Raw genomic sequence first — 23,736 nt, 5'->3', positions numbered from 1 at the left:
AAGAAAAGAAAATGCCATTTCAAGTATTTACTTAAAAATAAAGGTATACAAGTTGAAACAGAAACATTTGGGAATTTAGGGATGTTGAAATTATGATAATGTATACCGTAGTTTCAGTTAAAATACAGCTTTTTACAAATATGCGTTGACGTAATCTAGTGCTGGAACAATAAAGGAAATGATTAAAGGCTACTAAAAGTAGCATTTCCCAAATTAAATGGAGATGAGAACTTTAAATAAGAACGTCTAACAAATGTATTGGATTTATTATCATCGCATAAACTATTAAACAGAATATGTTTGCATCGTGTTGGTACGTTTATTTGTGAAAAACAAAAAGTCTACAAATTAAATTAAATTAAAGGTAATTTGAGGTCAAACACGATGCTTTTATTCTGAAGGAGGTAGCCCGGAAGAGTTGTGGACCACATATTTTAACCACGTTAACCCCAGTCTATGATTTAACCATTACCGCTGGCGGAATGGCGATAATCGGGCGTGCTGACGCTGGTTTCACGTTTAGAATAACGATTCTGTTATTGTTTTTCATTTGTGTTCCGTGTCTACCGTTGTATTCTTTAGACAAGAGAAATGACCGACCCATTATTGGTAAGTGTATTATAAACACGTTATTCACTGTAACAGGGTTTATTAACCGTATTATTGTAAATAGTTTGGAAAGAGATCAGCACGCTTACAAAAGTGTGGTAGCCTACACCTTAACTGGTGGTGTTTTTCTCTCAAAAGGTGTCCTATCTCAAGAAGTCAATTCTCCAAAACCAAATCAAAGAGCTTACATTGCTGCCTCTTATGTTAAGTTCCTAGAGTCAGCAGGAGCGAGGGTTGTACCTGTCATGTGAGTTATTATCTAACTAGTTGCATAACAAGTTCCTCCAGTACGGAAGAGCTTTTGTCATCAGCAGTGTGACCTGAAACATTTAACCTCCCATTCTCATGTCTACAGGATTAACCAGACACTGGAGGAATATAAGACACTGTTCAACTCCATTAATGGGTAATGTTAAATGTGTTATACTATAATAACCAATTTAGCAGTCAACGCCTCTATGCTTTGTTTAGGGAAGTGTTTTGAATAATGAATAATGGTGCGATATATCGCATAATCTCACTCAGCATTTGTTCAGTGATTAGACATTTGAATGTAATTTTAAAGGTGCAATGTGTAAAATAAATTTAAATTTAAAACATTAAACCAATTAACTAACATTATCAACAGAATGTGTAACACAAGTGTAATATAATAAAATAAGTAAACTACCATGGTAAAAATAAGTAGCAGCATAATAAAAGTAAGTGAACTAGCAGTAAATATAAATATATAAATATGGTCCAAATGTTAGTTTAATTAACATCTCAAATAGTCGGTGGAAAATGAACCATCTTTTGAACCAGTTTTGAACGTCTTTTCACCGTAACCAAAACTGTAAAAGTTGTTCTAGGATGGCAACTAGCCCATTACAAGATACATACTTAGTCATACTATAGCATTAACAGTTTCCACTTAAAAGCCAAAGAAAACCATGTGACACAGGGCTTTATTAAGTTAAGTTAAATAAAAACCTAACATGAACAATGTTTTTTAAAATACAATTACAATGAAACATAATACATGTAAATTTAACATGTAAAGATATAAATATATGACTTTTGCAAGAAAATGACAATTGAAATAAACATTAACACAATCTCCCTTCTTTCAATGTTTTTGTCAAAGCCTTGACACTTTATATCTATTAGCATAACTACAATGTCTGTCATTTCAGTTTGAAATACACAACTAAGTATAAAAATAAAATCAAACTATACATTGTACGCCAATGTCATTGGCCCTCTTGTTTGTCACTCCCTGTATGTAGCACCCCTTGCTTTCTGTCGTGTATTTCTGATGTGAAATGGACCAACAGTTCAATTTAAAAGGCTACAGTGACTGTTTCGCATTAGCAAGCCAACATTAGACACACAATGTTAAAGCAGTCTGGCAGCATGTTTATGTTTACTGTTGGTCCACGCTGCAGCATCCTACAAGTTACCAATGCTAACGCTACAAGAAGTTACACTGAGCAGCATAAAATAAAACTAGTCAGGCTTTATTTCTGTACTTACAAAGTGTGTAGTTAGTGTGAAGCCTTGCATCCCGGTGCTTACCTCCAGAGTAGTCGAAGCTGTACAGCCTGAGCCTAAATACCTGCGCATTGATTCACACTTATCAATATTTATCTCTCTTTCAACCTTCAACTCAACAAATTATTAAAATTGTATAATATATAGTTCAGACCAAAGGACTTTTACACTTGCCTCATCCCATAATTCTGCTATGTTTATGACTGATGCACCTGCAGGAACGACTGTACATATTTGCAATGGCAGAAAAATACTAAGTAAATAATAAGTTAAAACTAAAACATCTTAAAAAAAAAAGGTTAGATTTAATAATTAACAGTATTTAACAGTACAAAGCAATACAAAGGTACAACACAGCTATATAGTATAGCTGACTATTAGGTGCATCAATTCCAAATACAATTATATGCTGTGGAAAACGGTAAACTTACAAAGTATATGAGTTGAATCAACACCTCTGAACATTTTGTTGCAGTGCAAGTTGTAACTTAATTCCTGTGTGTTGTGTCTCTGTTAACAGGATCCTTTATCCAGGTGGAGGTGTCAGCATTATTTCATCTGGTTATGAAAGAGCTGCAAAAATCTTTTATGAGCTTGCTATTGAGGTAAAGTTGTAAAATAGAAACTAGGTTTTAGTGTGTTGGATGCTGGATTACGCTGCTTACTGTTTGGGACGTTTCAGGCAAACAGGAGAGGCGACTATTTTCCTGTGTGGGGCACCTGTCTTGGATTTGAGGAGCTGACCTATTTAACGAGTGGAAAGATAATACTCTCGCGTACAAATACAAGTGGTGTGCCATTGCCCCTGAACTTCACTAATGGTATGGCTTTGTCTCAATAGATGTACCATTGATTACTCAATGAGAGAAGTCTTGAAGTTAAATCAGCAGTGTGTGGATGAATAGTTACATTCAGCTCTTCTTTTATTAACTAGTTGATAATGAGGCCTAAATGTTACCATAAGATACACCTAATACCTAAAGTTTGTTTGCTTTGTGTAATGTTAAAATAGTCAGATGTGTAATGGAGCACTATACCACTAAATACAGTATAATCTGCGTTCCAGTGCTATTGCCAATTTCAAAACTATTACATTCATCAGTTTTAATGTTAAAGTTGTAGCAGCAGAGTTGTCATTGTTTACAGGACAACCATGGAGCTTCTTCACATTAAAACTGAAACCTTTATTATTAATGATCATACAATGATCATTAATAATACAAATAATGACAACCCATTTCCAGAAACCAAAGACAGCAGGATGTTTAAAGGCTTCCCAGCTGAACTCATGAAAGATCTGGCCTCTGAGCCGCTGACAGAAAACTCTCACAAGTGGAGTTTGGCAGTGTTGGTAAGTTTATTCACATTTTCTCAAAACATAGAAAGCAGGGAAAGAGAACGCAGGGTTTAGTTTACTTGGGTGCATTGTATCTCACACCTCTGTTTTTTTTCTTTCAGACTCTTAACACAAACGAGGAGTTGAAAAAGTTTTACAAAGTTCTCTCCACAAACACGGATGGAAAAACAGAGTTTGTGTCAACTGTAGAAGGTGGTTTCAATGCAGAGTCACTTTAATGGTTTACAACAAAAAATAACATGGGAGGGACATTTTTAATGAGGACTTTTTCTTTCCTTTCTTCTCGGCAGCTTATGATTACCCAATTTATGGGACACAGTGGCATCCAGAGAAAAATGCATTTGAATGGACAAGGCCTTACATTCCACACTCTCCATCAGCAGTCAAGACCACCGCCTACATGGCTGAGTTCTTTGTCAGCGAAGGTGTGAACATTATTTTTGGTTCCTAATAAAAATAGTAAGTAGCTGCATGATAGAGCATTTGTGATCTGTAAATCTTGTTTTCTCTCCTTACAGCCAGGAAGAACTTGCACAGATTTGAATCTGAGGAGGAGGAGAGCAAAGCGCTGATATACAACTACAGCCCTGTTTACACTGGGCCCACGAGCGGCTTTGTGCAAATTTATTTTTTCTGACTGTCCGTTTGTGGAGTGCTTTTCCTTTTCAACAGCTGATTGGCTGTCTCGGTCACTTGACTTGAATGTTTGCACATAATTTGATTTTGCATTTGCTGCTCACGCCATCTGTTGGATCTGCAACATAACAAGTAGTAAAGTGGAAATAGAATAAATACAGTATATACATGCAATATATAAATCTTGATGCAGGACAGGATAAAAAAAAAAAAAGAAGTCAAATCATGCTTTGTGGACGGCTGATCAATATTATCCAATCTGCAAACTCTGTTGTAATTAAATCATTTTTTGCTAGCTACCGACTCAGGACTGAACAGACAGTTAGCAACTATCTAGTGAACATAGTAGAGTATTTAATAACTTTAATAGCCATAATATTACTCTCTGGATTTGGAGACTGAAAAGAGTAAATGTTGGACTTACATTCGACGGGTCACCAGGAAACAACTCCAAATGAATGGTAATGTTGCTGTGTATCTGCTACACCTGTAAATAAGAAACTGTTTGATAACATTTAAAAACGTTATACAGTGATACATGTGAATGTTCTGTTTTCTGCTGCCAAAAAAATCAACATTGCTTTAAAATTCATAATAAAACAGATGAGCCAAAAAACACCGAAGGCTGATAAAATATCTCTCTTTTTTTTTATCCTAACATTTACCTTCATGCCACAATCTGCCATTAATCTCCTTCTATGCTGTGGATAACAAAGTTGAGCGTCTTTAAAATGTCCTCTCAAGAAAGGTCTAAGTTGCTTTGGAATAAGTCTACTTTCAGCTCAATTCAAGGACAGCAACAGGAGAACAGAAATGAATAGTCAACTGTAACTTCCAAAATGCTTTATGCACAAATAACACTCAGGTAATATTGTTTCTTTTTTCTTTTTAGAATAAAATGATATTTGAATAACATTTACACATCAAGCTGACGAGACTGGGATCTCAATCACAATACTACTGGAAATGTAATTTATGCAATCCAGTAAGGAACATTCAAGATGTCAACATTACCATGTGGAACAGAGCTATCGGGGATAGTGCTGCAAATAATCTCTTTACATGCACTAAAACGTAACACAAATGGTCATTAAAAAAAGAAAAAGAAAAGCAAAAATAAACTTGTACCTCAAGCAGTTCATATGCCATATTTTCCAGGACAATTTCCCCCCTTACTGTATAAATGCAGAATTTCTTAGGGTATAACACTAATCCTAATGGCTTTTTGCCTTCAACCGTGAACAATCTATTCACTGATTTAAGCCAAGTGTAAGTGAGACAGCACTTCCAATAAAAACTGCAGTTTCTATACTGGCTATACATTTTCTTCACCTACCATTTTTTAAACATCTTATAAGTAAAGATGAATTTAGCTCGGTGTAATACCACCGGGAATATTTCCAGAGAATGGTTGATATTTTTCTGTAAAACTTCAAAAAATCCCTTCAGTTTCTCAATCAAGAATTAGGCCTAGCTAACATAATTTCTTTGAATAATTATCAATTTCAAGCTATTATGTAAAATAATAGCTGCCGCTCTGGCAAATATACTTATTTGCTTTGTTGCTGAGAGTTTGATGAAAAGATTGATACCACTGATATATATATATATATATATATATATATATATATATATATATATATATATATATATATATATATATATGTCCAATAAAACCACAATTTGTAGTTTTTGTACGGATTATACAAATGATGTGTACAACTCAAAGAAAGTGAGTGTCAGAAGAGCTAGTAGGCAGATTCTTCTACTTTTAGAACGAGCTAGGTTAGCTGTTTACCCTTGCTTCTAGTCTTTATGCTAAAATAATCTAGTTTCATATTTAATGAGAGTGGAACCAAATTTCTCTTCCAACTCTCGACAAGAAGCTAAGCTAATCAAGCAATTCCTATCAGATTAGCATTGTAGTTCATAAATGCAGTCCCACAGCAGGATGTTTTCTGTCAAAGTAAGGCACAGTGACTAAAAGAAGTTAATGGTTCTGTTTTGGGGAAAGAACAATTTGATAAAACTGAAATAGCACTTTTTTTCTGCCAAACATTTTGCATGTTTTGTCAGCATCACTAAAATACATAAAACGAGGCTACAAGATAAACATTGGGGTAAACATGAATACCAAAAGAAAATATATCTGTAATATCCGAGTGAATGTTTTTGTGTGCTATTTTACATACTGTAAGAACAATAGACACAACCACAGTCCAACATGAAAGTTCTTCACAACTTTAAAAATAGTAACATTTCCTGTATCGGCACAATTCCAGACACTCATTGTGAACACTGTTAACCAGCGTTCTTCACCAGGCGTCTGATTTGCATTAATATACAGGCCCACAAGTTATGTGCTATAAGGTGACCCTTCTCCGCACAGCTCGAAATCTGTATGCAAGCTGAGGCTTCGTCTCCTCTGCTTTTAAAGGAGCTGGTCCATCCTGCTGTGAAGTTAAATCAATAAGTATATTTCAAAACATCAGGTCATCAGTCTTTGTTGGCTCTCTCAAGGGCCGTTTGGATTTAAACTCAGGGCAGAAGGTGGGAGGATGGATGTAGGACTAGATCCGTCGTCTGCTGGAAAGGCAGTCTCAGGTTCAGCATGCGGACACAGGGAGTCCAAATGCAAATCAAATTGAGCAAGAACAGGCGAGAGTTGCATATTGTGGACAACTGTATTCCAGTGTTGTGCTTGGGCACGGGGACAGGACGGAGGTAAGGTAGAATGGGTGGGAAGGATTTGGGGCACACAAGCCTCAGGAGGCCAAGCTAACCCTCATCTTCACTCTCCTCTTCCAGCGCCTCCTCAAACACTCGTTCTGGTAGCCTGAAACATTCCTCAAAGAAGTTCACCAGGGACTGGCTGAGGTGTTGCCTTGTTGCTTCACTGTGAATGAAGTGGCCTTCATCTGGGTATATCTGAGACACAAAGAAAAGGTGAGTGAGACACTGCTTTTTACCCCGTTGTCTGTCATAGACATATCAATGGACAGTTATTGCACATAATTATATTTTATCTGGTTAGATTTCTTCCATATTGGGCGGGTAGAGAGTTGACAAATCTCTTTTGAGTATTTAAGTCTTACTGCAGAGCGGATCCCTCAGATTCATTGTTGAAGATTGAAGGATTTGTCATGATTGTCTCATGCAAAGAACACATTCTAAAGATCTGGTGTGTAATGAGACTTCATTTGGTATGTTGGGCACTTGAGGGTGGTTCCCCATGAATAAAAAAAGTATTAAAAAGTCTTAAATGCCATTTTTGTAGATTGTTTTCAATATGTATAATTGTCCAAGGTGTATTATGCTAAAGTGTGCGTGAATGTAATAATTGTGTAGTCGTCATAGTTTACTTATGGAATCCTGCTAGATTTGAACTCATCTGAAAAAGACAACCATTGGCACAATTACTGACCCACTGACTGACTGACTGCTGCTTGATAACGTTACATGAAGGTCTCTTTACGCCTTGGTGTTAAAGTACCTATCTAGTAGGGAAAAGCAAGTCTTTGGACAAATGGTTGCACTTTGAGAAAATATGCTGTTGGCCTAATATCTCAGGGTGATATCTCATTCATCATTAAAAAATATCAGATAGATTATTAATGATACACTTATCGCGCTCATTTTGAAAATTTACAAATAGTTTTACCCAATTCAGGAAGAATCTAAACCTCATTAACGGAGAAATAATGGCTACGTCAATACAATGTCAATGAAAAGAATCATAGAAATCAATCAATTGCTCAGTAACACGTTTATCGGTCCATAAAAAACTCAGATGAACATTCAGCTGCAGTAATTGGATTAGTTTTGGTGTTAATGCAGGGTGCCCAAGAAGGTCTCATAATCTCATTATGTGGAATGAAGGCATTGTGAGGGCTAATCCTCAGGCAGCTGTGGGATCCCAAAACTCCCAGAGGTTGGAAAATAACTGAACCAGGCAGAGAAATTGTACAAACTACAAAGGAGTGAAAGTAAAAACCACATACCTGTAAGGTATAGTTGGCCTTTTCATTGATGAGCTGGGTGATGAATTTTGCTGTATGTTGGAAATGGACCTTTTCTGGGGAAACATAATGATATATATGCCAACATTTCAGATATGTATTTACTTCATGTGAGATTTAAAAACAAAAAACAATAGATGTAGGGTTTTGAACATCCTTTTCCTACCATCAGCAGTTGGATGAATTATAAGAAACTTCTTATCCATGAACTGAGATGCTCTGTGTGCTAAATTTGCCATCTGGGGGAAAAATGAGACACACAGCAACTAATTAGATCAAATGAGATACTACAATAATTACGACAACTGGACTTTGAAACATAACAATTGCAATCAAATCTTACTGTGTACGCCCTTGGATCAGGTTTAGGCAGCCCAAGATATTTCTCTGAAAATGCAGACGCTACAGGGGAAAGATGGTTTCAATTAATACTTTGGTTTGACTTCAAAATCTAATCAAAACTTCTTATTATAACAAGATTGATGAGTTATTTCTGGCTTGTTCTCTTGCCATTTCGAAGGTAAAAGTACACTTTTCCTATTTTTCTTCTCCATATTCAAATATATTCACTCATCTACATATTATTTAATCTTATTTGCTATTCCAAACTTATACAGTGTCATGGCATGTCTCTCACCCCTCTGGCAAAGCGAGAGAAATCAAATTGACAGGAAATCAGTCACACCGCAACACCCACCTCTTCCTTAATTTGCAGTTTCCTGACTCGATGCAGCTACAAGAGCACCGTCTCTCGTTCTCCATCTCCATCACTCTCAATAAACACAATTCTACATTTCGCACATTTCATTCTTTTGGTAGCTCAGGTGAGGCTGGTTCAGTTAACTTTGCCTGACACAGTTATGATTGTGCTCTGGGGTGTATCTGCAGCATCGCACTGATAAGGCGAACAATCTCTTTTTTCAGAGTACATACATGTATAACACAGTCACGGAAATAACTCCAAGCTGCAAAAGTAAAGGTGCGAGATGTGCAATCTCTTTTTACTTTTGAACACTTCCTGACAGCACTGCCTGAGCCTGAATGATTATGCAGAGATACTGTATTTGTTTACTTCATACAGCAGAGACTATATATATATATATATATATATATATATATATATATATACAGAGACTATAGCTTCTTGAAAGTTAGTTTACAGATGAAAAAATGATCTGCAAATAAACACAGCTTACCATATAACTCAAAGTCGGTGATGGGTGAGAGTACAGCGCCACACTTTACAGGGGATTCCTCGCCACTGACCAACAGGCTGGTAACATAGCCTCCATACACCTGAGGTACAACAAACATGCATGTTATTGCCTTTGGCGTAATGCAACTGTGCAAAGTGCATTTACTCAACTACACATTTTAGGTACTTGTACTTTCATTTCATGCAACTTCATACTTCTATTCTACATCACCACAGATAAAGATAAATATTGTACTTTTTACTCAACTACATTTGTCTTTAGCTTTAGTCAAATGTTTAAGATTATAATTTGTCATTCCCTTCCTGTTTAGTGAAAACCCTTTATCTTGTTGATTTTGAATGTTTGTAATAAACTTAAGGATGAAGTGTTCCTTTATGGTTTGAGAAAAGTCTTCTACTTCAATTATTTAAAAACCCTTAGCTGTAAAATGTATCAACACAAAACAGATAGCTCATGAAAACGTTTTAGAGATACGTGGTTCTAACAGCAACGCTACAAACATATGAGAATCTTATAGAATCTTATAGAATATGCATTGCTGTAGATTAAACTACCCAACAGTATAGAGAGTAGTTATAATTTGCACAACCATAAACATCTACAGCGGTAAAATGCAACAACATACATATTAATGCAGCAGTAATATTAATAAAAGAATCATATATAGTAGTAAAACACTGACAGGTACAATGGGTAATGATATTATTGATACTTTAAGTACATTCTACTGATAATACTTACATACTTTTACTAAGTAAGTGGAGTATTTTTCACAGTGTGGTATTAGTACTTTTATTTAAGTAAAGGATCTGACTACAAACAGCCAGTGTAATAGTCCAACGTGGGTGTTAACAAAGACGTGCATGATCACTTCAGGTACACACAGAGAGTATTCTTACCTTTCCAAAAGCTCCAACTCTGGTTTTGTCAACATAGGGTTCTTTCAAAATAAAGCTGCAAAAGATAAACATTGGTTCTCGTCAGGAACAACATTTCTATTTTGTCTTACCATAGAAACTGTGGCTTATGCACACAAAAGCTGTTAATTATAATATTACTACTACTATAACAACTACTACTTCTAGCAATGATAACTTACTGCTTAAACATCTAAATGCTAAAATCTAAAATATAGATATTGTTAAAATAAAATAAAAAGTAATGTGAGGAAATGTTTGCATAGCAATTTAAAGGTTTAAACCCCTTGATAGAGATGTTCCTTTATTGGAATGTATGTGGCTTCATGTAAACACAGGTACTGTTTTATAAGCTATAGTATATAGTAGTATAACTTTTCATTTGTATTTGAGAATTGCTGTTTAAAATATAAAGAGCTAAAGCCACCATGACTTGGAATTATCAGTGGGTATCTAAAATAGATGTTTTGTCACACAAAGATGAATTCTGGCCCCCAAGTATCTATTTATTGTCTGTTAAATGTTCAAGAAGACAGGATGAAAATATCACACACTTGAGTGCTTCCTTCTGATCTTGTTCCTCATACACCCCGAGTTTCTTCTGGATGCGGTGCAGCAGGTTGGTGCCCTGGAAGCCGCTGCCTCGTCCGTCACAGCGCACCACGATGGCCCCGAAGCTGCTCACTAGCACAGTGGCCCAGTCTATGTGAAACTGCTCCGCCACCATCTGGCCACCAGGTGTCCCATCGCTGCACACACAACCACAGTCAATTTATTTTTGCCTAAATCAAAGTCAAAATGAAAACTGTTGGATATAAATTATGAGCTTGTTTCTTTTTGGGACCATGAACATAATTTGTTCTAAAACAGTAACTTTTGATATTTTAATAATTTGATATTACTGTACCCTTGAGACCTGTATGAGCGTAAGCACAGAGTAACAACTGAGATGCACACAAGCAGAGCACAAAGGGCCAAATTGTGAAAAGTTCAGAATTAAGCTGCAGAGTGAAATACAGTTAAAAGCCTGAGGAAATAAATGCCAGGGAAATAAAAGGGTAGACAGGAGGCTAGGGTTCCTCATTCACAGTGTAATTATTATAGAGTAGAGTAGATTAATATGCTTTGTTAAAAACTCTGTCCAGAAAGTCTCCATTGACGAGGACAGCCATGTTGGGTCGGTACTGCTAATGGGCACACACTTTTCCTCTGTGATAATGTGTGGACCAGATGTACTGTAAACAGGTATGTGAAAAAATGCCCTCATACATACACAAGCAGGAGCAGTGGATAGTGTGACGTGTCCATGAAGCCGGCAGGTTTGAGGATCTGAATCGACAAGGCTGTAATGTAGATATAAACAACAGTTATCCAAAATCTAATACAGTAAATACACAATAAATTCTAAATTCTAAAACACTCTAACATGTATTTTGAACCTTGTATATGTGTTACCAATTTATGATAAAGTATCATGGATAAAAGTATAGATACTGTACCATCTACATCTAGAAAGAGGATTTTAGAGAATTGGATGAATAGCTGAATGTTTGTTTTTATATAAATACATCTGAAATTCATTTAATTCATTTGGTGCTTCTCAAAAAAGTACTTATTTGAGTCAGCAGAGAATGTAAATGATGGTGTGTGATATCACATAGGCATGGAGGAGTGAAGAGTCTCATGCCCAGCTGCTAGAAGTGGAAGCCAAATTGATGTGTCTCTAAATTATAATTGAAATATCGCAGTTTGTTACACTTTACTATACAGCAGTGATTCCCAGACTGAGGGTTGAGGGTGTTTTATAAAGTTGGTCTCTGTCAACTATCAGATAAATTGTATACATAGACTTTGTGACTGTGGCTCTGAAACATGATACATACTGTAGTCATCCATATTGATCTCCTTGTACTCCACAGTGGGCATCTGCATGGAGTCCAGGGTCAGCCTCAGGTTCTCATTGCTCTCCAGTTTATGTACTTCTGCAATACCTGTAGACATTACATGAATAACCAATGAGAGTGCAGTTAACAAAGTGTATTGTATTAATGTTTGGACAGTAATATGGCCAAACATTAAGTCCAAGTTGTAATTAAGATACCTGGCAACCTGGCAAGGTTTTAAATTGGTAAGGCACAATTACTGATAGGAACATTGAAGACCTTCATCTGGGGAAGCACGAAATGTTGTGTCTCTAATATATTCCATTGCAAATAAACAGTGTGCATAGTTTAGAAATATGTATGGAGCTGTTCATTCAAATGCATACAAGAAAGCAGCTCCACACAATATATCAGTGCCTCTCATCGTCTAGAACTTTCAGCATGAATGCCAACAAAATACAAACCAGAAAAAAAAAGTGCAGCTGAAACTGTGTCCTGGATTCGTGTCTGGAAGAGGTTGTCCTGAATAGAACACCATCTGTATTTATTTAACAGCTACAGCTGGTTTATGCAACACTAATTTATTACCCTTAGTTGCCATGGCTTTTTGAATCAAAGGGGATGTAGCGAACATTGTATGTTAGGATTTGTGTGTGTAAATGGTCTAAAGCAGGGCTATTCAACTATATTGTTCAGTGAGCCATGTTTTCATAAATCTAAGGGCCAGGGGGCTGGACATTTTCCTTAGCTATTATTCTCGAGGGGGTAAATTGACCCACACGACCTCTCTCTGGCCTTACCACCTTCTCTTTGCTAATTTGGGTAGCATTTTTTATATACACTCCAGATATAACACGTATTTTCCTTGAAAACATAGGATAAGAAAGATCTCTGCTCCTCACAATGGGGTGCCTGTTAAGTTTTAAAATGATGGCGCAAACTTGGAAAGATACATCATTGGTGGGGGTGTCTTGGGGTCGTCCCCCACAAAAAAGAAATTGTAATTTAAAACAAATGTCCTGCATTTCTACACCAACTAAGTCAAGAAACAGCCACATTCTGTTAATAACAATTCTGTTGCATCAATACCGGTTCAGTTGAAGCAGGGGTGGGGAACCTTTTTCATGTCAAGGGCCATTTTTTTTTTTTACAACATCCTTCGAGGGCCATACTAATTATTGAACTCATAACCTCTGCACATTGTTTTTGAGACGCAGCCCATTCATTTCACCTTTCGTTTATTCTTTGCAAAAAAGCTACTTTTTTATCCATGTATCTTTCTGTTTTATCAGAAATCCTTTATTAGTCCCACAACGGGGAAATGTATCTTGTCACAGCAAAAGAACATATGAAGTAAAAAGGCAGTACACAATAATTAAATAGAATAAAAAATAATATAAGGACCAAGTGGTTGATAAAGTGAATATTGCACATGGCAGTGATAATTGCACAGCAGTGGTGGAATAGTCTGTTGTCTCGCGGGCTGCATAGGGCCCGGAGGCCGGAGGTTCCCCACCCCTGAGCTAAAGAGTGGTACTGCAGCACAGGAAGCTGCGAGAGGCTTCCAAATCAAAATGATAAATAATTCAGATAAAGTTCTGTGAGAAGTTGATGAGGGAAAAGCTGCTAGAAAAATCAGGAATAACTATGCTCATGTTTGGTAGGTGAACATGGTAAAGACTTTACCTGCTAAAAATCAGCATTGTGAGCATGTTAGCATGCTCATGTTAGCTCAAGTACGGACTTGCTTGAGCACAGTACAGAGCTGTAGAGCTGCTACAGTAGCTGTAGACTCTTAGCCATGTTAATAATTATGGTACCCTGATTGCATTGCTATGACGACACTTTATGAACGTCAGTCATCTTAATGTCATTAGAATTTTAGATTTGTCAGCGTAGAAAAGCCTTTAAAAAAAACAGCAAACTCACCAGTTTGTGAAGTGAATATTTGGGAACCATTATTGCTCTTTAAAAACGGAATACAAATAATCTATGGTAATAACATGAAGACTTTTTTCAACATAGTCAGGGCAGGGACATTATATGGGTAAAAGACGACACACTGTACACAGTAGTAATCAAATTACAGTTTGCTGATATTGATGTTGAGCAGATCATAATTTAATGAGGACATCATTGTGAGGAGTAATGTGATTACTACCATCATACTGGACTTGGCTTGCAGACAAACAGTGTCGGAAACCCGTCTGTCCCCTTTTGACAAGGTCATTTTCAATGAAGCTATTATTCTACTGCATACAAGGTCACTCATAATGTTTTTAACATAATCCAGTCTTTCAAATGCAAATCTGTGATTTAGTTGGTGGAAAGACTTACTCTCCCTGTCTTGCGTCTCACTTTCTCCATCTCTCTGAGTCTTGTAAACAGCTGCAAATGGGATGTCCCGTCCTAAAGAGAAAATTGGAAAGTTTCGTCATCATTTCAAACCCATCTATAGAAATATCAGGGAAATATTGAGCATAGTTAAAATGTTTAGACACTTAAGTAGTTAAACACAGGTACAATGCTATATTTAATTTGAAAGTCTGTGTTCATGATAAACACAACAATGTCAAAGTCAAAAACCAGAGAGAGAAACCCCAGATGTTTTTGTCTGTCAGAAAGAGAGTTGATTACCGTATTTTCCGCACTATAAGGCGCACTTAAAAGCCTTTAATTTTCTCAAAAAGCGACAGTGCGCCTTATAATCCGGAGCGCTTTATATATGGATTAATTCTGGTTGTGTTTACTGATCTCGAAGCGATTTTGTGTGGTACACGGCGCTCTGTCAAAATGTTTTAGTACGACTTTGGTAAACTACAAAGCCGCATCGCTTGCAGCATTACGGCTACGGAAATTTACGTCAAGAGACCGGATGGCTTTTTCCACAAATCTCCGTCCCTATTGATCTGCGACTCCATGCGCGCCCATCTCACCGATGTTGTCAAAAACAAAGTGAAGCAAACTAATTCGGAGTTTGCCATCATTCCGGGTGGGTTAACTAAAAGTACTCCAGCCGCTAGATATTGGTGTCAACAGGGGGTTCAAAGTTAAACTGCGAGCTGCGTGGGAGCAGTGGATGACAGAAGGCGAACACACATTCACCAAGACAGGGAGACAGCGCCGGGCGATTTACGCTACTATCTGCCAATGGATCGTGGATACCTGGGCTAAGGTATCAGTCTCAACTGTGGTCCGAGCTTTCACGAAGGCCAGAATCATCACTGAACTACCAGGTAACAGCAACGACACTGACTCGGATAATGACGAGAGGGATCCGGGCATGCTGGATGCTGTAATCGCCCAACTGTTAAACTCGGACACTGAAAATGAAGAATTTGAGGGATTTGTGGACGAGGAATGAACTGAAAAAGTGCGTGTATTGTGTTGTATTTTACGTGTTATAACTGAACAATTTTGAGAGTTATTGTGAACACGTTTAATAAAGTTTGACTGACTGACTTATCTGACTGTTTTGTTTCGCTTAATGCGCCTTATAGTCCGGTGCGCTTTATATATGAAAAAAGATCGAAAATAGACCATTCATTGACAGTGCGCCTTATAATCCAGTGCACTCTATAGTGTGGAAAATACGGTATTTGCTTATTTAATTTATATAATGCAATTGCTGAAATAGCTTTTTCTTATCTAGGTCACCAACAGAGGAAAGTCTCTCATGCTAAAACCCTAAAACCTAAAATCGGAAAGAGAAGGGACAGCAAATGAAGTGAGTGATGCACTTAGCAAATTGGTTACACAGTGCTGGAACATTGTTGTTGCGTAGGGTGTAAAGTACACCAGCTGCTTGCTCCCTTCCTCCTTTTCTTCATCCCACTCTCTCCTTGTGGTAAATATCATAGCCTTATCACATCATGTTTTCTAGGCAAGCAGTTAGGAGAGTTGAATTACAAATGTATAAGATGCAGGACAATTGACAATCAGTGATTTCTGGTGTCTGTAGAGAGGGATTGATGACATTAGGGTAATTCCTTGTTTAATCTGAATTTAGTGATGTGTGCCATTTAGTAAAGTTCAGAGGTGATTGACACAACATTTTTGGATCAGTAATTTTATTTTGAAGCTACGAGCTTCGAGTCAGACTGAAATCCCCAAGACATGATTATTTTTTCTTTTGGGCTCTATTTTTGCAGCAGCTTGAAGGCAGTGACGAGTGTCCGTTCTGTCACAGCATATATAGATCAGTTAACACAAGTAGTAAGGAGAGGCACAACAAGATGGAAGTGTCCTATTTTCGGTGAAAACTGGAGAACAGACACAGAAAGATTGTGTCTTTTTTAAAAGTTATTATCGTTAAGTGATTCCTTAAGGGAGTGCAGACAATACTTGAAAGAAATATACAGTAACTATAGAGTAATGCTGAATAGCAGTAACAAAGTACATTTACCTAAGTACTGTACCTACAGTATCTACAGTACCTACACAGACACATAACAAAATAAGAATTATTTGACAGAGAGTTGACAGGGAAGGTTGAAGGATGGATAGCGTTTAGTTCTAAACGAGGGGGGGGGGGGGGGCATGAGTCAAGGTACTGTGTTAGCTACCTTGGCAATTGAGCAGGAAATAACTCATGTTGCTACTGAAGGAGCCGCTGATGTAGTCACAGCTGTCGGACAAGGCACATGACAGACAGCGACGGTTGAATGAACCAAAGGTGTCGGCGCTATGGAAATAAAGAAGAGGACATTTAACATTTTTGCAGTCTTTGAAAAAAAAAATCCAAATGAGCAAAATGAAATCCACTTCCAAAACAAAAACTGCTGACACAGAAAACATAATACAGACAACAGCTGTTACCTGTACAAATGTCTTCGTTTAGGACCATCCTCAGTGCTCAAGAAGTATCTACATTAATATAGAAGAAAAAAGAATGTCATGGAAGCAGATTGGAGTTTAGCTATAACAAGTGTTCACCACTCAATGTGGGGAGTGGAAAAAAAATAACTGGAACACACAAGCAGCTCCCCAACTAATCACTTAAATATATGTTCCATAAATGAATCTTGGAGGGAAAAAAACGGGATGAATCATTTTTAGAACAGAAGAAGGACAAATCTTACCCCTTTGGTAAAGAGGTTTTTGGATGTAGATGTGTGGTAAAAAAAACACAATGTCATCACAACAGATAATAACTTTAATTGCTGTCTCAAAATATAGCATCAGTGCTAAAAACAGATCAAAATTGTATACATCTTGACAATAAAGAGGGTAATTTGCCTGTTGGATAGCAATACTCTGCTTCACTGTGCATTTCCCATGGTACTGAAGCCTTCAACTGCTAAGAGACACAGAGGCAATATGTTCATAGCTGTTTCTGATGTTGTTCCGATTTGAGGGTCGGAACTCTATTTCTTAGATTATTCCACACGCGCCAAATGCAAAATAAGTAAGGAATGAAAAGAGGAAAAAAGAAAGTAAGGGTGGGGAAAGACTCTGGACAGACCTGGTAAGCCCAAATGGGTAGTGCGGGTGAACTGGGGACGTCTGGAGCAGGGGTAGCTAACGCGATGCCCACGGTCACTTGGTCGCCCGCAGAGACCACCTGAGTCGCCCGCAGGGCATGTTCTAAAAGTAACGCTAGTCACCATGAAGCTCCGTCTAAAATGTGTATTTAATTGTTTTGCTGTTTTTTTTATATCAATAACACTTGAATTTTTACTTTATTTTAAAATGACAATATTGAATATAGAATTAAAAAAACAAAAATGTTTTATGTATATGAACTCTGACCCTGCGCAAGCTAAATCTCCATTTCCCTTTTCGCTGAGACAAGCTAGCGGGAGCAGCTACGGTGGGGCGCGAGGTGCGTTTTTTACGCTAAACATGGAAGAAAAGCGAAAGAAAACAAACTATTTTCACAATGATTGGGAGGAAGAATTATTTTTTACAACAGTGAAAGAAAAGTGTGTATGTCTCATTTGCGTGGCGACGGCAAAGCGGCACAATGTGGAAACACTTCGGTACATGTCACAGAAGCTACCATGCTAACTAACTAACTAACTAACTAACCAACTAACTAACTACCAGCTGCAGCACTGCGGGCAGAACAAGCTGTGAGTTAAAGCAGCAGCAGTCTGTTTACACCAGGCCGGTGAACAAGTCACAGAAAGCATCGGAAGCTTCATTTAGAGCTGCACGTTTTTAAATAAAGTACAAGAAAGCCTTTTCCGACGGAGAGGTCTTGAAAGGTGCAATGATGTTATTGAAAACACTGTTCTAAGAGAAGAAGAAAGGTTCTGATGTGATCTCCACTCTCTGATGTTACACAGTTAGTGTTTGTACAAACAGGATATGATTTGAAGATGTGACAGTTAATGATTTCTTAATGTTTTTACAGAAGTGATACTTTGTACTAAAATATAACTGGTGTGATTTTGAACAAAATGCTACAAATGTGCTCATTCATACAAAACTGTCAACAAAGATATTTACACAAATATCAGAGATGTGATAACTCTGACTTTCAAATGTTGAAATAGATTGAGAACATAAATAAATAATGACTGAGAAGGTTGACTGAGACATTTTTGGGCTCTACTTATTATAGATTATCTTGTCCAAGTAAAGATCCACCACGACTGATGATCATTTGGAAGCCTGCTTGAGGCTACCTGCAGTTAGTGTCCGGACTATGCAAACCTGGCTGACTATTCAGTGCAAGTCATCAGAGTAAGGTACCATAAATGTATTGGGTTGTATTGTGCCATAAGTGTTCATGCAGTGTAGTAAGGTATGCTAACATAATTGTATATTTAAAGTATATTCAGTACATACAGTATATAAATAAATATATTTAGCATTTCTTAATACAGGTGGTCATTTTAAAAGTTGCTACAAGCCAAAAAAGTGTGGACACTCCTGCTGTAAACAATGCATACCCACATAGAACTACTACATAATTATGATATACTGTTTTTTGGTGTGAGTGTGGTGGTGATGCTGGTTTGTTTAAACTGCTGGTGGTGGTTGTGGTTGCTCACATCAATTGGCTGTCCTCATTATAGGCCAGGACTTGGGTGACATCCCAGTCTCCGGAAGTGATCGACTGCAGTGTGTCTGTACTGGTGTTGGGCTTTGGAGATAAACAGAAAAGTAAAATATTGTGGTAAATGTATTAAATGATGATCACATTTTAATGACTCTTAACAATGCTGTTCACATAATCTTACCTGGGAGATGGACATAGAGATGTGGAAGAACTTGCCCCTGCCTCCTTGAGGAATGGCACGGGTGAAAAACAATTTCAGCCCATCTTTGGAAAACTGGGGTTTCTCATTCTGAAGACAAAAGACAAGATCATTCAAATATTTTACTTAACAAAACATAAAAATAGAGCACTACAAAAAGCTATAGAAATGGGTTGATAAATACAGTAATTATACAAAAAGCTTTCTCCAAATTACAATTTACATAAGACAATATACTGTATAAAAGCTTGTAAAATGTCCATATAAAATGTTAGAATGTAACTTAATTAAGAATATATTTAAAATGTTAACTCAACTCCACAAATTAAGATTTCAATCTAAGCATGTGCACCTTCATCAACAACTCCAAATATTACTTACATGTGTGTCAATATTCTTACCTGTCTGTGGAGCCATCCTTCACTTTCATCCTCATGTTTCTGTAAAAACAGGTTGTTTCAGTTAGTATGTGAAAACTGTCCAGAATGCCTTTGATACATACAGTACAGATAAAACACACACACACACACACACACACACACACACACACACACACACACACACACACACACACACACACACACACACACACACACACACACACACACACACACACACACACCTTTGTGCAGACCCCCGTTGTGGCCTCACACAGTGTGAGTATAGAGATGTTCTGGGCTCTGTTCAGCCAGTTGATGGCCAGTTTGGTGGTGGTGGCCCATTTCACCATAGTCACATAGTACTCACTAACAAACACAGAGAAATTATTAAATATGATTAACTTTGTTTACATTACAAGGTCTGCAAATCAGCATTGTCAGAGTGTAAATGAACAATCGCTGAGAGACAAAAATGACAAACTCTGCCTAAATGTTTCCATTTACTAATTGCATATTAAAATAGTCTTTCAAAAAGCGATGAAACAGTCATCTCTTACAGAAATATTTAGATATTAGAGCAGCATTTAAAGAGCCACAGTGAAGGGAATAGGAAAATAGGAACAGAACAATTAAACTTAATGGAACTAAACATGGGATTACATTACAGTAAAAATATATGACTTGACTAAATACAGAGATTGCATGACTCACCCCATCCTGGGATCATCAGGTCTCCTCATCTCAATGGTGTGAAGAGGGCCGTTAAGATTCACAACATAAAGAGTTATAACTGGGTTCTCCTCACCGGCCTGAATTGGACAAGGAAAAAGGAAACAATTTAATTCATATAACATCTCAAATCTAAAGAAAATATCTATTCCAAAGTGTTGAGGATCAAACTGTGCACCTTAGGGTAGTGGTACTCTTTCCCCATTGGGTAGGGTGTGCCCGTAAACATGGGCAGTTCCATCCTGGGCACCAGGGTGTCATTGATGGTGGCATATGCTAACCTGGCACCATCTGGAGACCACCAATGGGCAATGTGGGACTGGAAAATCTCCTCTGGAAGAGTAAGAACAAAATGACCATCAATCAGAATTACAGTGAATAAAAATGAAACTCACACAGCAACACAAGTTCATTATATGGCTGCCGTCCAACATATTCATACTGCCGTTGCCCGGTTATAAATTAACAGGTGTTATGGGGAAAATGTATTTTAACATGTATAAAATGCTGTATCATTAGTAGTACTCTCTGTTCACAGAAACAAATTAAATTATTCATGCATGAATGTCGGCAGGATCATACAGGACTTAACAGTCTAAAATATGTAGCTTAAGCATTACAAAGTGTCAAAGTCAAAGTGACAAAACCCAGAGTACCCAGTACCAGAAACAAATGGCAGTTCATCACAAACCAGTTCATTAAAAAATACCAATAGTTATAGAATTCCTCCTAAAAAGGACAATAATTCCCTGTAAAAGTGACAGTTAACCTCTCTGCCCTATCAGTAATACAGTCTACTAACTCTTGCCTGACCTGCTTGCTATATTTGGACTCTCTCAATCACTCTGTATCTCTCTCTTACACCTACACACAAAAACACAGAGTACCAAATGTTGAGGCCATAAATCACAACAGTGTTTAATCTCAGTGCTGCCTATTGACCAAAATAGAACAGAGCCGGATTTCCTAGAAATGAACCAATTTCTCAGCAGGTACAACTACTCAGTGCACTTCACCAGATAACCTTAGTTTTTGGGTTGTTGTTACCTCTGTGTATGTGCGTGCGAAACTCACGTCAATTAATTTCAGAGTTGCAACCTAGAGGGATCCCTTGAGACCCTCTGCGTGCATGTGTGTGCATTTAAAATCATCTCGCGATCGCAGTCTTTTTCAACAGAGAGAAAATAATAGGAATAAAAGCGGTGTAGGTCCTTCATCTCTTCTGCCACGCACACACACACACACACACACACACACACACACACACACACACACACACACACACATCTCCGTCAACACACACTGAGTTATTAAGAAATTATGCAAATAAAACCTCACTGAGGGAACTTTTTGACAACATAAAGCATGGCCATGACAATTCTACTTCATTATTAAGTCTGTGGCGACGACTTTGAAACAGCTCCACTTATTGTTACAGCTTGCCACTAGCTACATTTATAGAAACTTTTGCAATTAAAATTTCATTAATGCTATTTATCTGTGGGACTGGGTGCTGGCTTCGGGGAATTAACAGACATTAACTACCAATTAGCATTTTCATTAACTGTGCATGCTTGGTGGAATTACTTGATATGCAGCATAATTTGACAAACACCGTCAGTACAGATGTATATATAAATGTGTTCTCTAATGCAATTCTGCAGAAGTAATTGCGCCTTTAGTATATTTACAGTGCTGGACACTGCTAAACTAATTATAACACCACACAGCTCTATGCCAGTGACATGAGAAGAAATAGGCTTAATGGTAGCATTTGGTCCGGTTAGTCTTTGCTCTCCCTGCCTGTCTGTCCACCTGCACCCTGCTGGCAGAGCTCAGTGGGGAATGATTGGATCACACTGTCTGATGATGAACAGTGCAGCACAACATTATGCTGCATTTGCAAATGATGGGGGAAAAAAACAACATAAAAATGATTTCCTACATGGTTAGTTCTGCCGCTGCCTGCTGACTTCACCAGCGGCAGCTTAAAAAGCTTTCCACATGAAGTGGAAGCGCTGTGCTGTCGGATTTGCTCAGCTGGGGACACACAGTCACCTTGGCTACTCAAGGAGAAAGTAGTTACGTTTCTAGAAGCGTCCTGATATGTGTGTGTGATAATAAGAGTGAGTGAAGGAAAAAGAGATAGAAAGTAAGGGAGTGTAAGTAAACTACTTTTGATGCGCTAACTCTCATTTTCTTTCTCTTAAGTAATGATATTGTCTCTTTCTTTTTCCTGCTGCCTAATTGTGACGATTACCATGGTGAGCTGTCTGAGGCTCATCTCCTCTCTCCATCCTGCTGTCAGACTACATTATTCACTAAGTAAAGGACAATAATTAATGCACGAGATACCATGAGTCAGTGGCCAATAGGAAATAATAAGTGCAGATACAGGCAGAATGAACTACTGAGAAAAAGAGACAATCAAACGTAGCCTGTTGCATTTAGTTCATTTCTTGCTATAAGTAGAAATGTAAAATAAAATTAATGTACGCCTGTTGTAGATATGAGCCATATTGTAGGATTAAAGCACTAGGAATCTGTATGGACAAAATGATCAAGTAGACTGTTCCTATATTTAAAATGACCACATGTTTCCAACAGAGGGCAGCAGTGTCACTTGCTAAAACTGTAAAGTAAGGCAGCCCTGTTGCTCATAACTCAACATTGCAGAAATCCTTTTCGTTTCAACCTTAGCTTAGACAAACATGTTAAATCTATGGTTCCTTCCTGTTTTTATCATCACAGAAATATTTCAAGGATCAGACCATATCTTTCTCCCAAAAATCTGGAAACCGTTATCCAGATTCATCACCAGTCGATTAGATTACTCTAATTCCTTGCTCCCTGGCATCAGTAAGAAATCCCTCTCCCGCCTCCAGCTCATCTAAAACTACGCTGCTAGTATTATATATATAATATAACCACATTACACTGATTACCTGTTGCTTTTAGGATCGATTTTAAGATTTTATTAATTACTTATAAAGCCTTGAGAGGCCTCAGCCCGAGTTATTTATCAGACTTCTTGCCCCTTCGCTGCATCCGCAGATGCGTCACTCCTGGTCGATAGAGCCTCCGTAGTCAGGGCTGTTGGACTCTGGAACGACCTGCCTGAGGAGATCAGTTTGTTTGGGCTTTTAAATCACTATTAAAAACCCACTTTTTTTAGAATTGCTTTTCGTAATTTTATTTATGTTCTACTTCATTTTATTCGTTTATTTTCTGGCTTTTAGTTCATTTGA

At 37.6% G+C, this 23,736-nt stretch overlaps 2 protein-coding genes across 5 annotated transcripts in view; one reads left to right on the top strand and one right to left on the bottom strand.

Moving 5' to 3' along the window:
- Positions 1-437: 437 nt before the first annotated feature.
- LOC115025318 (gamma-glutamyl hydrolase-like) lies at positions 438-5,219 on the top strand. Its single transcript, XM_029457445.1, has 9 exons — positions 438-609; positions 748-856; positions 965-1,015; positions 2,663-2,747; positions 2,825-2,963; positions 3,387-3,493; positions 3,601-3,691; positions 3,790-3,924; positions 4,018-5,219. Exons 1-9 carry the CDS (start codon positions 483-485, stop codon positions 4,134-4,136), a joined length of 963 nt encoding a protein of 320 aa, XP_029313305.1. The 5' UTR covers positions 438-482; the 3' UTR covers positions 4,137-5,219.
- A 559-nt stretch (positions 5,220-5,778) lies between these two features.
- The window catches only part of dpp6a (dipeptidyl-peptidase 6a), a 177,993-nt gene continuing 160,035 nt past the window's right edge, over positions 5,779-23,736 (bottom strand). For all 4 annotated transcript variants that reach the window (XM_029457444.1, XM_029457441.1, XM_029457442.1 and 1 more), the window contains exons 9-26: positions 20,667-20,821; positions 20,471-20,568; positions 20,002-20,125; positions 19,781-19,819; positions 19,362-19,469; positions 19,173-19,264; positions 16,990-17,037; positions 16,737-16,855; positions 14,509-14,580; positions 12,172-12,279; positions 11,562-11,631; positions 10,843-11,037; positions 10,271-10,325; positions 9,351-9,450; positions 8,498-8,556; positions 8,321-8,393; positions 8,137-8,210; positions 5,779-7,063 (exon numbers count right to left, since the gene is read on the bottom strand). In XM_029457444.1, the coding sequence (XP_029313304.1) occupies positions 6,914-7,063; positions 8,137-8,210; positions 8,321-8,393; positions 8,498-8,556; positions 9,351-9,450; positions 10,271-10,325; positions 10,843-11,037; positions 11,562-11,631; positions 12,172-12,279; positions 14,509-14,580; positions 16,737-16,855; positions 16,990-17,037; positions 19,173-19,264; positions 19,362-19,469; positions 19,781-19,819; positions 20,002-20,125; positions 20,471-20,568; positions 20,667-20,821 (1,739 nt within the window). In that variant the 3' untranslated portion in view covers positions 5,779-6,913. The remainder of the gene's footprint in view (positions 7,064-8,136; positions 8,211-8,320; positions 8,394-8,497; positions 8,557-9,350; positions 9,451-10,270; positions 10,326-10,842; positions 11,038-11,561; positions 11,632-12,171; positions 12,280-14,508; positions 14,581-16,736; positions 16,856-16,989; positions 17,038-19,172; positions 19,265-19,361; positions 19,470-19,780; positions 19,820-20,001; positions 20,126-20,470; positions 20,569-20,666; positions 20,822-23,736) is intronic.

Source organism: Cottoperca gobio, chromosome 20 (genome assembly GCF_900634415.1).
Source record: "Cottoperca gobio chromosome 20, fCotGob3.1, whole genome shotgun sequence".
Classification (NCBI taxonomy): Eukaryota; Metazoa; Chordata; class Actinopteri; order Perciformes; family Bovichtidae; genus Cottoperca; species Cottoperca gobio.
Note: the sequence above shows the minus strand (reverse complement) of the source record. Positions and strands in the feature narration are given on the sequence as shown.